Source organism: Sapajus apella, unplaced genomic scaffold (assembly GCF_009761245.1).
Source record: "Sapajus apella isolate SASKATOON/1434 unplaced genomic scaffold, GSC_monkey_1.0 scaffold12, whole genome shotgun sequence".
Lineage (NCBI taxonomy): Eukaryota > Metazoa > Chordata > Mammalia > Primates > Cebidae > Sapajus > Sapajus apella.
Genome location: NW_022436952.1, coordinates 36,800,687 through 36,814,758, shown reverse-complemented (window position 1 = coordinate 36,814,758; position 14,072 = coordinate 36,800,687). Strand labels below are relative to the sequence as shown.

The 14,072-nt window shown below is 38.8% G+C and overlaps 1 protein-coding gene across 2 annotated transcripts in view; it reads left to right on the top strand.

The window, feature by feature from the left end:
* Window positions 1-13,796, top strand: part of CPD (carboxypeptidase D) — a 70,180-nt gene extending 56,384 nt beyond the window's left edge. The window contains exons 15-21 of one of the 2 annotated variants that reach the window (XM_032280983.1): window positions 2,371-2,502; window positions 3,312-3,404; window positions 3,525-3,589; window positions 7,764-7,895; window positions 8,484-8,669; window positions 8,974-9,073; window positions 10,681-13,796. In XM_032280983.1, the coding sequence (XP_032136874.1) occupies window positions 2,371-2,502; window positions 3,312-3,404; window positions 3,525-3,589; window positions 7,764-7,895; window positions 8,484-8,669; window positions 8,974-9,073; window positions 10,681-10,907 (935 nt within the window). In that variant the 3' untranslated portion in view covers window positions 10,908-13,796. Of the gene's footprint in view, window positions 1-2,370; window positions 2,503-3,308; window positions 3,405-3,524; window positions 3,590-7,763; window positions 7,896-8,483; window positions 8,670-8,973; window positions 9,074-10,680 lie in introns of both variants that reach the window. The other variant, XM_032280982.1, reaches the window with a different exon arrangement.
* Window positions 13,797-14,072: the final 276 nt, after the last annotated feature.

Here is a 14,072-nt window from a genome sequence, read left to right as displayed (position 1 = left end):
AGCAGAAACCCCTGATAAACCCATCTGATCTCATAAGACTTATTCACTATCACGAAAGTAATATGGGAAAGGCTGGCCCCCATGATTCAGTTACCTCCCACTGGGTCTCTCCCACAACAAGTGGAAATTCTGAGAGAAATATTTCAAGTTGAGATTTGGGTGGGGACACAGTCAAACCATATCATTCTGCCATTGGCCCCTCCCAAATCTCATGTCCTCACATTTCAAAACCAATTAGGACTTCCTAACAGTCCCCCAAAGTCTTAATTCATTTCAGCATTAACTCAAAAGTCCACAGTCCAACATCTCATCTAATACAAATCCCTTCTGTCTATGAGCCTGTAAAATCAAAAGCAAGTTAGTTACTTCCTAGGTAAAATGGAGGTACAGGCATTGGGTAAATACAGCCATACCAAATGGGAGAAATTGGCCAAAAGAAAAGGGCTGTAGGCCCCATGCAAGTTCGAAATCCAGCAGGGTAGTCAAATCTGAAAGTTTCAAAATTTATTCCTTTGACTCCATGTCTCACATCTGGGGCATGCTGATACAAGAAGTAGGTTTCCATGGTCTTGGGCAGCTCCGCCCTGTGGCTTTACAGGGCACAGGCTTTCTCCCAGCTGCTTTCACGGGCTGGCGTTGAGTGTCTGTGGCTTTTCCAGGGGCACGGTGCAAGCTGTCAGTGGATCTACTACTCTGGGGTCTGGAGGACAGTGGCCCTCTTCTCACAGCTCTGCTAGGTGATGCCCCAGTAGGGACTCTGTTTGGGGGTGGGTGTCCAGGCATTTCAGTACATCTTCTGAAATCTAGGTGGAGGTTCCCCAGTGTCAATTCTTGACTTCTGTGCACCCACAGTCTCAACACCACATGGAAGCTGCCAGGTCTTGGGGTTTCCACCTGCTGAAGCAACAGCCCGGAGCTGTACCTTGGCCCCCTTTTAGTCCCAGCTGGAGGGGCTGGGATGCAGGGCATCAAGTCCCTAGACTGCCCACAGCACGAGGACTCTGGGCTCAACCCATGAAACCACTTTTTCCTCCTGGGCCTCCAGACCTTTGATAGTAGGGGCTGCCCAAAAGGTCTCTGACATAGCCTGGAGACCTTTTCCCTGTGGTCTTGGAGATTAACATTAGGCTTCTTGCTACTGAGGCAAATTTCTGCAGCTGGCTTGAGTATCTCCCCAGAAAATGAATTTTTGTTTTCTATTGCATAGTCAGGCTGCATATTTTCCAAACTTTTATGCTCTGCTTCCCTTATAAAACTGAATGCCTTTAACAGCAACCAAGTCACATCTTGAATGCTTTACTGCTTAGAAATTTCTTCCACCAGGTACCCTCATCATCTCTCTCAAGTTCAAAGTTCCAAAAATCTCTACGGCAGGGGCAAAACTTCCAGTTTCTTTGCTAAAACATAACAAGAATCCCCTTGGCTCCAGTTCCCAACAAGTTCATTGTCTCCATCTGAAACCACCTCTGTCTGGACCTTATTGGTCATATCACTATCAGCATTTTTGTCGAAGCCATTCAACAAGTCTCTAGGAAGTTCCAAACTTTCCAACGTTTTCCTGTCTTCTTCTGAGCTCAACAAACCGTTCCAGCCTCTGCCTATTGCCCAACTCCAAAGTTGCTTCCACATTTTCGGGTATCTTTTTAGCAATGGCCCACTCTATTGGTACCAAATTACAATATTAGTCTGTTTTTACACTGCTGATAATGACATATCCAAGACTGGGAAGAAAGGAGGTTTAATTGGACTTAAAGTTCCGCATAGTTGGGGAGGTTTCACAATCATAGTGGAGGATGAAAGGCACTTCTTACATGGCAGTGGCAAGAGAGAATGAGAAGGAAGCAAAAGTGGAAACCCCTGATAAACCCATCAGGTCTTGTGAGACTTACTATCACAAGGATAGCATGGGAGAGACTTGTCCCCATGATTCTGTTACCCCCCACTGGGTCCATCTCACAACACAAGGGAATTCTGGGAGATACAACTCAAGTTGAGATTGAATTGTTGATACAATTCAAGTTGAGATTGATATATAAATAACCTATCAGGTAGGTTATTTATATGTTCCCCAAATTATTTTGTAAAGCAGGATATGTGCATCCTTTTTGATTTTTCCAATAAGATTTTTCTTTAATTTGCTTAGCGTCGTTAGTATATATACATCCAGAAGTACATAATAAAGCTCAGACTAACCTACCTTCTGTAATGTATCTTTCTTGCTTGACATAGTAGATTATGGAAAAATAAAATATTTATCTATAAATTTTTAAAGTTAACATTTTGATTGTATTCAAGTAGAGAATATTTTCTTAGATACTCATATTAAGATTTAAAATTTGATATTTTATATTTGACTTTTCTCTTTTTTAGATAATGCCTCCCAACCTGAGACTAAAGCCATCATTGAAAATTTGATTCAAAAACAGGACTTTAGTCTTTCTGTTGCCTTAGACGGTGGTTCTGTGCTAGTCACATACCCTTATGACAAGCCAGTACAGACAGGTATGTAGAAGGTCATGTCATATATATACTATTTAAGCTTAGGTAGCAAATTCCAATTAAGTAATGTCCTTTTCACATTTTTGTAAATGGTGAGCATTTGAGCACACTCTGTGAGCAAATTACCAACCAAAGAAGATGGTAGATACATCAGCAATTCAGTTACTTGGAGAAGAGAGCTCAGATCTAATGGCAGCCCAGCTTTATTGAGTCTAGCTATCTTGTTCCATCTATTCCATTTAGTCCACAAGCATGGGGACCCTGGGCTCAATAATTATTGAGCAATTAGTATGTCTGTAAATATTGAGAATATAAAAATGAGAATGACACCGTTTCTGCCTCATGAAACTCCTATGTAACCAAATACTAACAGTACAGATTTGGCTTCCATCGCTTTAAACTTTGACTAAGTGGTTGCACCTTATGGTGAGTTAAACAGTTGCTTGTTTAATCTCTGTGGGGTCGCAGTATAGTTTGGGTGGTTTTCAGTGCACCTTACAAAGAATATTGTTATTAGGCTACGGTGTCCCAAAATACAGTAAGACATACCAAAACAAGTTAGTATTTTAGTGTGATAGTCTGTTATGTAAACTCACCATTAGTACCTTTTAAAGTAAGGAGGATATGTGTCTTCTTAGAGTGATTATCTTGGGCTAAACAAAACCCTTTAGGGTTAATTATAACAACATTATACTTAAGTGGAATGCAAAATTTATTAGGAGAAAAAGATGACTTGTATTCATGAAGATTAACTTGGGGAAAAAATTGTTTGGATTTTTCCATTGACTTCTAAATTTTTCTTTCTGTAGTAGAAAATAAAGAGACTCTGAAGCATTTGGCATCTCTTTATGCAAATAATCATCCATCCATGCACATGGGTCAACCCAGTTGCCCAAATAAATCAGGTAGGTGTTTTCCATACTTTTTGCCATTGCTGTTTTTTTGTTGTTGTTATTGTTGTTTTTGTGGGGAAAGGAGTTCACCTCATGGTCTTCTTGATTCTACATCTCTCAATGCTTTTATAGATGAGAATATCCCAGGAGGAGTAATGCGTGGAGCAGAATGGCATAGTCACCTGGGCAGCATGAAGGTATGCTTTCTAGAACATGCTGGGCATGATGTCTTATGGCTATAAGCCCAGTGCTTTGGGAAGCCAAGGGGGGCAGATTATCTGAAGTTGGGAGTTCGAGACCAGTCTGGCCAACATGGTGAAACCTCATTTCTACTAAAAAATACAAAAATTAGCTGGGCGTGGTGGCAGACATCTGTAATCTCAGCTACTTGAGAAGCTGAAGCAGGAGAATTGCTTGAACCCAGGAGGCGGAGGTTGCAGTGAGCCAAGCCGAGGTCACACTACTGCACTCCAGCCTGGGCAACAGAGTGATACTTCGTCCCAAAAAAAAAAAAAAAAAAAAAAAAAAATGGAGTTTATGAATACCGGCCATTGAGTGCAAGAATAGATGACTTTTCTGATATTGTAAAGTGAATGGCATCTGCCTCATGGCTTTCTTGACATGTTTAGCCCTTACCTGACAGTACTTTTTTTTGGTCATTTTAACCATTTTTAATAGTACAGTTTAGTGACGTTAATTAAATGTTGTACCCCAAAAACCATATCTATTTCCTAAACTTTATTTGCCCCAGACAGAAACTCTATACCCACTAAGCAGTTACTCCCTATTCCCTTCTCCCATGGCTCCTGGAACCTCTGTCTACTTGCTGTCTCTATGAATTTGTCTATTCTAGATATTTCACATGAGTAGAATCATGTAATATATTTCCTTTCACTTAGCATAATGTTTTTAGGATTCATCCATTTTGGAGCATGTATCATTACTTCATTCCTTTTTATGGCTGAATAATACCCTATGTTTATGCCGCATTTTGTTAATTCATGTGTTGGTGGACACTTGGATTTCTACCTTTGGGCTATTGCAGATGATGCTGCCATGAACATTAATATTGCAAGTATATTGATGTCACAAGTATTTGTTACTTCTTTGGGGTGGATACCTAGGCCTGGTTATATTGTAATTCTTTTTCCCTTTTTGAGAAACTACCAAACTGTTTTCCACAGCAGCTGCATCACTTTATATTCCTTTCCAGCAATGTTTGAGGGTTCTAATTTTTCTATATCCTCTCCTCACCAACGCTTATTTTCTGGTTTTTTTGTTTGTTTGTTTGTTTGTTTTGAAACAGAGTCTCAATTTGTCGCTCAGGCTGGCGTGCAATGGCTGTGGCTCCTTTGCAGTTTATTGCAGCCTCAACTTCCGAGGCCCAAGCGATCCCCTCACCTCAGCCTCCTGAGTAGCCCAAGACCGCAGGCATGCACTACCATGCTGGACTAATTATTTTTAAGTCTTTGTAGAGACAGGGTCTCCCTCTGTTGCCTAGGCTGGAGTTCTTTACATATTAATATAAAAGGCCGGGCATGGTGGCTCACACTTGTAATTTCAGCACTTTGGGAGGCCGAGGTGGGCGGATCACCTGAGGCCAGGAGCTAGAGATCAGCCTGGCCAACATGGTGAAACCCCATCTCTACTAAAAATACAAAAAAATTAGTTGGGTGTGGTAGAAGGCACCTGTAATCCTACTTCTTGGGAGGCTGAGGCAGGAGAATCACTTGAACTTGGGAGGCAGAGGTTTCAGTGAACGGAGATCACACCATTGCACTCCAGCCTGGGCAATAAAAGCAAAATTCCATCTCCAAAAAAAACGAAAAAAAATTCTGGATACTTTGTATTCTGGTTATGAAATTCTTATCAGATACATGATTTGCAAGCATTTTCTTCTAGTCTGTAGGTTACCTTTTAAATTTCTTGATTATGTCCTTTGATATCCAATGTTTTCAATTTTGATGAAATCCACTGTATCTGTTATTGCTGTTGTTGCTTTTGCAGTTGTTGCCCTATCTAAGGATCTGTTGCCAAATCTAAGGTCATGAAGATTTTCCCCTAGGTTTTCTTTTTTTTTTTTTTTTTTTGAGGGCAGATAGAGGTGAGTTGGAGGGGCAGGGTGTGTGGCCGCACCATCTCCCCTTCCCTGCTCCCTGCTGCCTATCTCTGTGTTTTCTTTGAAGAGTTTTATAGGCTGGGTGCAGTTGCTCAGACCTATAATCCCAGCACTTTGGGAGGCCAATGTGGGTGGATCATTTGAGATCAGGAGTTCAAGACCAGCCTGGCCAACATGGTGAAACCCTGTCTCTACTAAAAATACAGACGTTAGCCAGGCTGTAGTGCTGTGTGCCTGTAATCCCAGCTACTGTGGAGGCTGAGACAGGAGAATCGCTTGAGCCTGGGAGGGGGAGGTTGTGTTGAGCCAAGATCTCGGCACTGCACTTCAGTCTGGGTGGCAGAGTGAGACCTGTCTAAAAAAAAAAAGAGTTTAATGGATCTAGCTGTCATATTTCAGTCATTGATACAGTTTATTTTGGTGTGGTATGAAGTAGGAGTTCAACTCCATCTGTTTGTGTGTAGAAATTCAGTTGTCCCAGCACTGTTTGTTGAAAGACTATTCTTTCCCCATTGAATGGTTTTGGTACCCTTGTCAAAAATGAGTTTACCTTAGATGTGTGGCTTTATTTCTGGACTCTCAATTCTATCCATTTGTCTACATGTTTGCCTTTATGCCAGTATCACTGTTTTGATTAATGTAGGTTTGTTGTAGTAAGTTGTAAAGTTGGAACATGTGAGTCCTCCAGCTTTATTGTTTTTAAAGATGGTTTTGACTATTCAGGGCCCCTTTGTCATTCTGTTTGCATTTGAGCACTGGCTTTTCTTTTTCTGAGAAAAGCGATGTTGGAGTTTTTTTAGGGGTTGTGTTGAAACTGTAGGTTACTTAGGGTAGTATTGACATCTCTACAATATTGTCCTCCTTTCCGTTTATTTAGGTCTTCTTTAATTTCTGACAGCATTGTCCATCCACATCAAATGAGGTAGGAGTTGTTAGCAGATGAGTGGTTGGCTGATCATTTTATTCACATGTGCAACTAGAAAATTGACTTCATTCCCATTTCTGCCTGTTTTCCCTCCTTTATTTGCTAAGAACTTACTATACTGGGAGGTACTTTGCTGTATTAGTAATAAATAAAATATAATGTCTGGCCTATTGTACGAATTAACTGTGTTACATAATTGATTTGATCTAGAAGAGAGCAACTCTCAACAAGCCATGAGAAATTAAAGACACAAAAGATTATATCTAGTCAGAGACACAGCCTTTTCTCTATAGAGGAGATAGCAATTAGGGTGCAGAGACGCTGAAGCAGAACATTCCAGAAAGAAGAAGCAGTACCTAGCTACAGTCTAATTTAGTTAGAATATGGCGTGTAATTCAGAGCTGCAGTTTAAGAATGGAAAGAGTGCTTGTTGTTTTGAATGTTTTGTTTTAAAAATGGGAAGCTATGAAGTTTTGAGCAGGAATAACAATATTGGCATGATCTCAGCTATGCTATGGGAAAACTAATCTCTGAATAATTAGTTAAGATAGTTTGGAGGAAGGAGAGACTGGTACAGGGAGACTGGTTCAGAATTGTCTAGACAAAAAGTAATGAGGGCCTAGATTATGCTAGTGGCAAGGAGAGTAGAGTCAAAGATGACATTTTAGAGATTCCATACAGGTAGAATTAACAGGAGTCAGCAAATTAGGGATGATAGTGAGATAGAGAAGTCAAAGACAAGAGGTTTCATGGCTATGTGAGAAAATGAGTTAACACCATTAACTGAGGAAAAAGAACAGATTTTGGGAAAAGGTAGTAAGTTGGGTTTTTAAACCTGTCTGCACAGGCAGTTCCTGTGCCTTGAAAAATGCTGTATTTGCAAGGAGTGGATATTGTTACCAGCAGGGGTCCAGGTTGAGGGTATCAGAAGGCTAATGATCATTCTCTCCAGAGTTCCGAGAACAACTGTGACGTTTCTGGGTTTAGAGAGAAGCTGACCCTCTTCTGCATGTACTCATTCATTCATTTCTTCAGCAAACCCGAATAAACCCCATCTACCTGGCACTACTGGGCAGTGTGGGAAGCACTGAAGATAGGACAGTGAATTCGACACAGCCCCTGTCCTCAAGGGTGCTCATAGAGTTTGTGACTGATTATAATATAGAGAGGTTTATTTATACTTGTCATAAAATGCTTTACAGATTCTTTGTTTACATCACCTAGGTTTTCTTTTTATTTCACTTATTCCATTTGTTGTATTACAGAGCCTCATTCTTTCTTTTACTTATTAATTTTCCCACATTTGATTTTGAACTTTTTATTCTAGGATTATAGCGTCACCTATGGCCATTGTCCAGAAATCACAGTATACACAAGCTGCTGCTACTTTCCTAGTGCTGCACAGCTTCCTTCCTTGTGGGCAGACAATAAGAGATCTCTTCTTAGTATGTTAGTGGAGGTGAGTCTTTTCCTTTTAACTAGGAGCAAATTCCCAGGCATATGTTCCGTGAAAACCTTTATCAAAACATTGTCTTTTACCAAAAATTTATATTATTTATTTTAAATTTATATAGAAAGAAGAGTTTTGGTCATTTTATGTTTCCTAAATAGATGCCATTTATTCACATATTTGGAATCTGCTATAATTTAGGTAATTTGACCTTGCAAGATGCTGCAGGTTCTTTAATTTGAATATTAGAGAGTTACTGGAGTCAGTATACCATGGTGGGAAGGAAATCATTCAAGGCATTAGAAGATTGAGTTCTAATGCTTTAGGCTGTGACATGTCAGAGTTCTTTTTTATATCCAGCTCTGTGACCCTGAACATTGAATCAATGGCAAACAAGGTCAGAGGCAGTAGGAAGGGAAGAGAATAAGCAGGCCATGAAGAGTTTTGTGTTTGTTTGTGTGTGGTTTTTGTTTGATTTTGTTTGTTTGTTTGGTTGGTTGGTTGGTTGGTTGATTGGTTTGGTCACGCCTCGGGCTATGCCTTTAGAATGTCTGGCATTATAACAACGTAGATTTATATTTTAAACATTTTTTTCAGGTTCACAAGGGAGTTCACGGATTTGTTAAAGATAAGACTGGAAAGCCCATCTCTAAAGCAGTCATTGTACTTAATGAAGGAATAAAGGTACACACAAAAGAAGGAGGTTATTTCCATGTACTCTTAGCGCCAGGTGTCCATAACATCAATGCCATTGCTGATGGGTACCAGCAACAACATTCACAGGTAAGAAACTCAAATTGAGTACTATCATGTAAATTTTTTATTCTTAATAATACTTCTATTTTATTTTGAAACTCTTGTTAGAAATCTTGAGGGGAATAAAAAAATTAACAGTGTGACTGCCTATTGATTATTATATCGTTATCCTTATACCCCTTGTCAACAAAAAGGGAAAATTTTCTAGCATTTTGTATACTTTAGATGGCAATGCATCATCTGCTTAGTTTGCTATATGGCCCCTAAGAATGTAGCAGGGATATAGTACACCTTAAGCAGATGTCATGATTCTTACACTTTCCCCTTCTAGGTCTTTGTGCATCATGATGCAGCTAGTTCTGTGGTGATAGTCTTTGACACAGATAACCGGATATTTGGTTTGCCAAGGGAGCTTGTGGTAACTGTATCAGGTAAAGACATCTTGATTTTTAGTAGTAAAAGTTAAAAACAATCTTGACATTCAATCTGAGAGTGGATCACCTCCATAATTCTGAAACTAATCACTTGTCTTCTAATGTCTTCTTATCTAAATGTGATTTTCCTGGACCTCTGTTCTCCCACATGTTCTCATGGCTTGCCCCTCTCTTTCTTCAGGTCTATACTCAAATGTCACCTCCACAGAGAGGCCTTGTCTTATCACCCTAGCTACCCCTGTCACTCTCTCTACCCTACTTTTTTCCATTATAGCACTTGTTACTAGCTAACATTATATCATATATTTGTTCATTTATTTGTCTAAATTCAATCTCTCCCACTAAAACATAAGTTCTGATAGAGTGAGAAATCTACCTGCATCCTCAGAGCCCAGAACAGTGGTTAGCACACAGTGGAACTTAATGAAGAGTAGTTGAATGAATGAATGATTTGCTTTATATTAAAGTCATAAGTTCCTAGGACTTTGACTTATATTAGTACTCATTTTTCAAGATCAGAAAAGAGGAAAGAGGAAATGTTTGTTTTCCCTGGAGCTCATTCATGTCATTGCTTGGATTACTGAAAGGTTAGGAAGAAAAAATATGGGGTAAAATGAATACTCTGCTATACTGTATCTATTTGATACAAAGAGCCTTAGTTTATTTCTAAGTGCAACTTGGGTGAGGCAGAAGTTTTATTATAGGGTGCCTGTGAGAGAGCCCCTTAGTAGAGAGAAAGTAGTATATTGGAAACATGGCCCAGTCATAGATCCTGTGTGATGTGTTTAAAGAGTTCTTAGTTTGCCTCAGATAAATGTGTGAATAACTTACTGGTTAAAAACACAGGAGCTAGAATTCAGCCATGGTTTAAATCTGGCTCTGCCACCCATTAGCTATTGTGAACTTAATTTTTATTATTTTATTATTTTTAGTTTCTAACACTTTTATTTTGGTAATCTTATATACAAATTTAAAATAAATGAGGAGATTTGGATGAAATGAAAATGTAATTGGAAAGTAGAATAGAAGTCATAAAAACCAGCTTGCAGAACAGTAGACACAGTATAATGTACATGTACATGCGTAAAGAAAGATCTGGGGCCAGGCATGATGGCTCCTCCTTGTAATCCCAGCACTTTGGGAGGCTGAGGTAGGCAGATCACTTGAGGTCAAGAGTTCTAGACTAGCCTGGGCAACATGGTGAAACCCCATCTCTACCAAAAATAGAAAAAATTAGTAATTTTTTCTATTAACTTTGCTTCATTTGCTGTAATGTCCCACCATGTGGTGGTGTACTCAGGAGGCCAAGGTGGGAGGATCACACACACACAAAACATCTGGTAATTAAAAATGATCTCTGGGTAATGGAAATGTAAAGATAGGAAGTTTTTTGGTTTTGGCTTTTGATAGTTTTGCTTATCTGTATTTTTAAATTTTGTATATTGTACATATACTACTTCTGTAATAATAAAAGGTTGTTCGTAAGTGCATGAAATAGAAATAAAATAAATGAGGGGTATATTGTTAAAAGTTCCATTGTAAGCAGCTGCTTGTTCATATCCTTAAAGTACAACATCACCCACATGATGGTTTTTGTTTGTCAGGTGCTACTATGTCCGCATTGATCCTAACAGCTTGCATTATTTGGTGCATCTGCTCAATCAAGTCTAATAGACACAAGGATGGCTTTCATCGGCTCAGGCAGCATCATGATGAGTATGAAGATGAAATTCGTATGATGTCAACTGGCTCCAAGAAGTCCCTCCTAAGCCATGAGTTCCAGGATGAAACAGACACTGAAGAGGAAACATTATATTCTAGCAAACACTGAAAAACACATTTTGCATATCTCCTAGCATATGTACCAAGGAAAATTAGAGTTCCTCTTGGGCGAACACTCCATTAAGAAGAGAGACTCTCTTGCTTCTTCAAAGAGCTTTGGGAAGTTAAATTGCTAAATTTGTATTCTCTGTGAATTTCACTGGCAGTTTTGAACTTCCCTTCCTTAAAGTACTCTTAACCTTAAAAAACAAAATCTGATTTCTATTTATGCAGCAGAGATGGAACGGCCACTTTGTTTTTCTTTTTAATTTAAGACGAGCTATTTGGAGCTTATGTAATAATGGCATAAAGCCAACTAGGGGATGTTGTATTTTGCACATCAGGTGTTTACTAGTGGCTTTAGTATTTTTCTTTGTTTTAAATGCCCAAAAGAATCCAGAAACATTAAGGCAGGGACAGCAGTCAGAATCGACATAAAGCTTTAAAAACTCAAGGTTTTTTCAACCTACTGAGGAGTACTTTTCTCTAGTTGTTAAATAGCTGGAGTTTCTCTTATTCAGGTTTAATTGAGGTTGAATTGATTTTTAAACACATATAACAGTAGGCAATGAAAAAATGGGCTTCTCCATTTAGCTTTCTACCTATTCCAAGGCTAGATTGGAACTGGTAGACTATGCTGTAAGCAGGATTTCACTACCTCTCTTTTAAGGTTTAGCAAACTTCTGGATAGCCCATTTTAAGGGAGAGCTTACTGACTTTGTTGTGAAAGATCTAAATGTCCACTTCAGTGAAGCTGAGAGATAGATCTAGCAAAAGCTAAAACTCATGTTGCCTATCTTTTAACTTGGTAAAAACCCACAGGTGCTGCTGCTTTTATCTGTGAAGCACTAGCTTATTCTAGGAATGCCTGATTCTTTAATATTGCCTAAATTGGAACCTTTTTCTAGGTTGCGCACATGGTTTTCAGATGACCCAGCCATCTACAAGATCTGAATTCTACTAAAAATATCTAGAAATGTGGAAGAGACCTACTTGCACATTCTTAACCTGTATTTGAACACAAAATATCTATACTTCATGCTCCAGCCCAAGCCTGTACCCTGTAATAGCATACTATTATTGAAATTGCGTGGCTGGTCTTGTTCACATAGGCCTCTGGGAGTAATTTGGTTCTTTGTTCTAATGTTTCATTTGACAGTCTATTTTTGATCAACCAATATTGCTAAAAGTTCAGTCAAACACTTTTAAGATAGCTCCCTCCATTGAAAAAAAATGTAAACTATGACTGCTGAGTGATAAAACACTGTGGTGTGAAAGTGTCATCTTCACTGCCAATCAGGCAAGACCTGAAAGATTTGCATTTTATTGTGTCTGTCTTATCATGCAATGGAAATGATGCTTTTTGTAAGTATGCATCTTACCAATGATCTAATGGTTTAATACCTTTGAATGTTTTAATGACCAAGTTGCTGCTGAACTTATACTAAATCAGGGGATCAAAAAACTTGCTCTCATCTTCTCAAATTGTATTCTATATCCATTAATGTATCAGTTATCCTAAAGCCTTCATGTGGAGTGGTTTACTACCTACCTAGGTCATTCAATCAGGTTTTGTGAGGAATGCATTCAAAGTGGCTTTATAAAAAAAGATTTTGTTTAGCAAGAATAATGAGGTCATGATATTTGTTAATAAGTATCTGTGATAAATCAGTGGTTCAAGGTTAAGCCATTCTGGTATTAGCAACTGTAAATTCTGCCACCTCATACATGGAACAGAGCTTGTGGGATGCTAATAGTTAATGAATATACATGATTAATTTCTTCTAATAATATCTATGTTTTCTTTAAGGATGGTGGTATATTGCTCTTTTTCAGCTTTATTTTTTAAAGTACAGTCAGGAAACCAACAAGGGGCCTAAAAGTGGCTGGCCCTGCTTGGGACATTACAGCAAATGAAGCAAAGTTAATGTGAGAGGCTTTGCTTTGTTATCATTGGTCTTCGCTAGAGGATACCTTTTACATTTACTTCTTTCTTGGATCAAATGTCTTTAACTGTACATCTCAGTGGCTCGAGGCCATGCCTTTTAAGCATGTGTAAAATTTTTGAAGAAATGAACGTACAAATAGTTATTTTAGTAAAATTTCCTGAAAGAAAAACCAAATTCTGTGATAAATCTTGATCTTCAATGAACTTTTAAATAACGCAGTTAGCTGGAAAACAAGACTTTCCCAGCTTGTGTTACCTAGAAGCGTGAATGTATAGGATCCCTGACTACTAAGACTATATTCTCAGCCCTGACATGTCTTTTATTTGTGGATCTAATCTAATATTAGAACATATTAACTGCTTACGGCATTCACTGAAGCCATATGGGATAGGGAATGCATTTCTTCAGTGTTTCTCTGAGAGACTTTTCATTTACTTGGAGTTATGGAGGCAAGTAAGTATCATAGTATTAAGAACTTTACCCAAATCTAAGTTGTGCCTTTCTTTACTCACAAGGCATGGGTTTTGTCCTGGTGATCAGTTTGTAAGCCTTCTTCCTTCCCTGCTCCTTAATAAAAGCAAAGTGATCGAGTAGGTAATGTTCAAAGTGTCTACCTGTGTACATGTACTTGTATTGATTATGTAGTTCAGTAAGATGTGCCCAAGTCATTTCAGAAAGAAAAACCCTTTGGTTCTGATGCATTTTGCTGAACATTTGGGTAGTGAGTGGGACCCTATCAAGCTGAGGAATGCTTGCAATGCTCATTGAAGGGATTTGCTTTGGAACTTTGTCATCTTCCAGAAAAGAAACATATTGTATATTTGGCCCAGTGTGATTGATTGCTTAATCTTTGGTAACTTTTACTTGAGTGGGATTTGCTGAATTAATGACTATTGAATTTAAAATTAATTATGAGTCAACAAATAAATAAAAGGTAGTGTTTATTCTGAGCTTATTGTGTTTCTGAGCTAACACCAGGTTACTCAGTAACCATGACCTGCTCCTCCATTTCCATTTATTTTCAACATTAAAAATAGTTTTATCGGGCCGGGCGCGGTGGCTCAAGCCTGTAATCCCAGCACTTTGGGAGGCCGAGGCGGGTGGATCACGAGGTCAAGAGATCGAGACCATCCTGGTCAACATGGTGAAACCCCGTCTCTACTAAAAATACAAAAAAATTAGCTGGGCATGGTGGCGCGTGCCTGTAATCCCAGCTACTCAGGAGG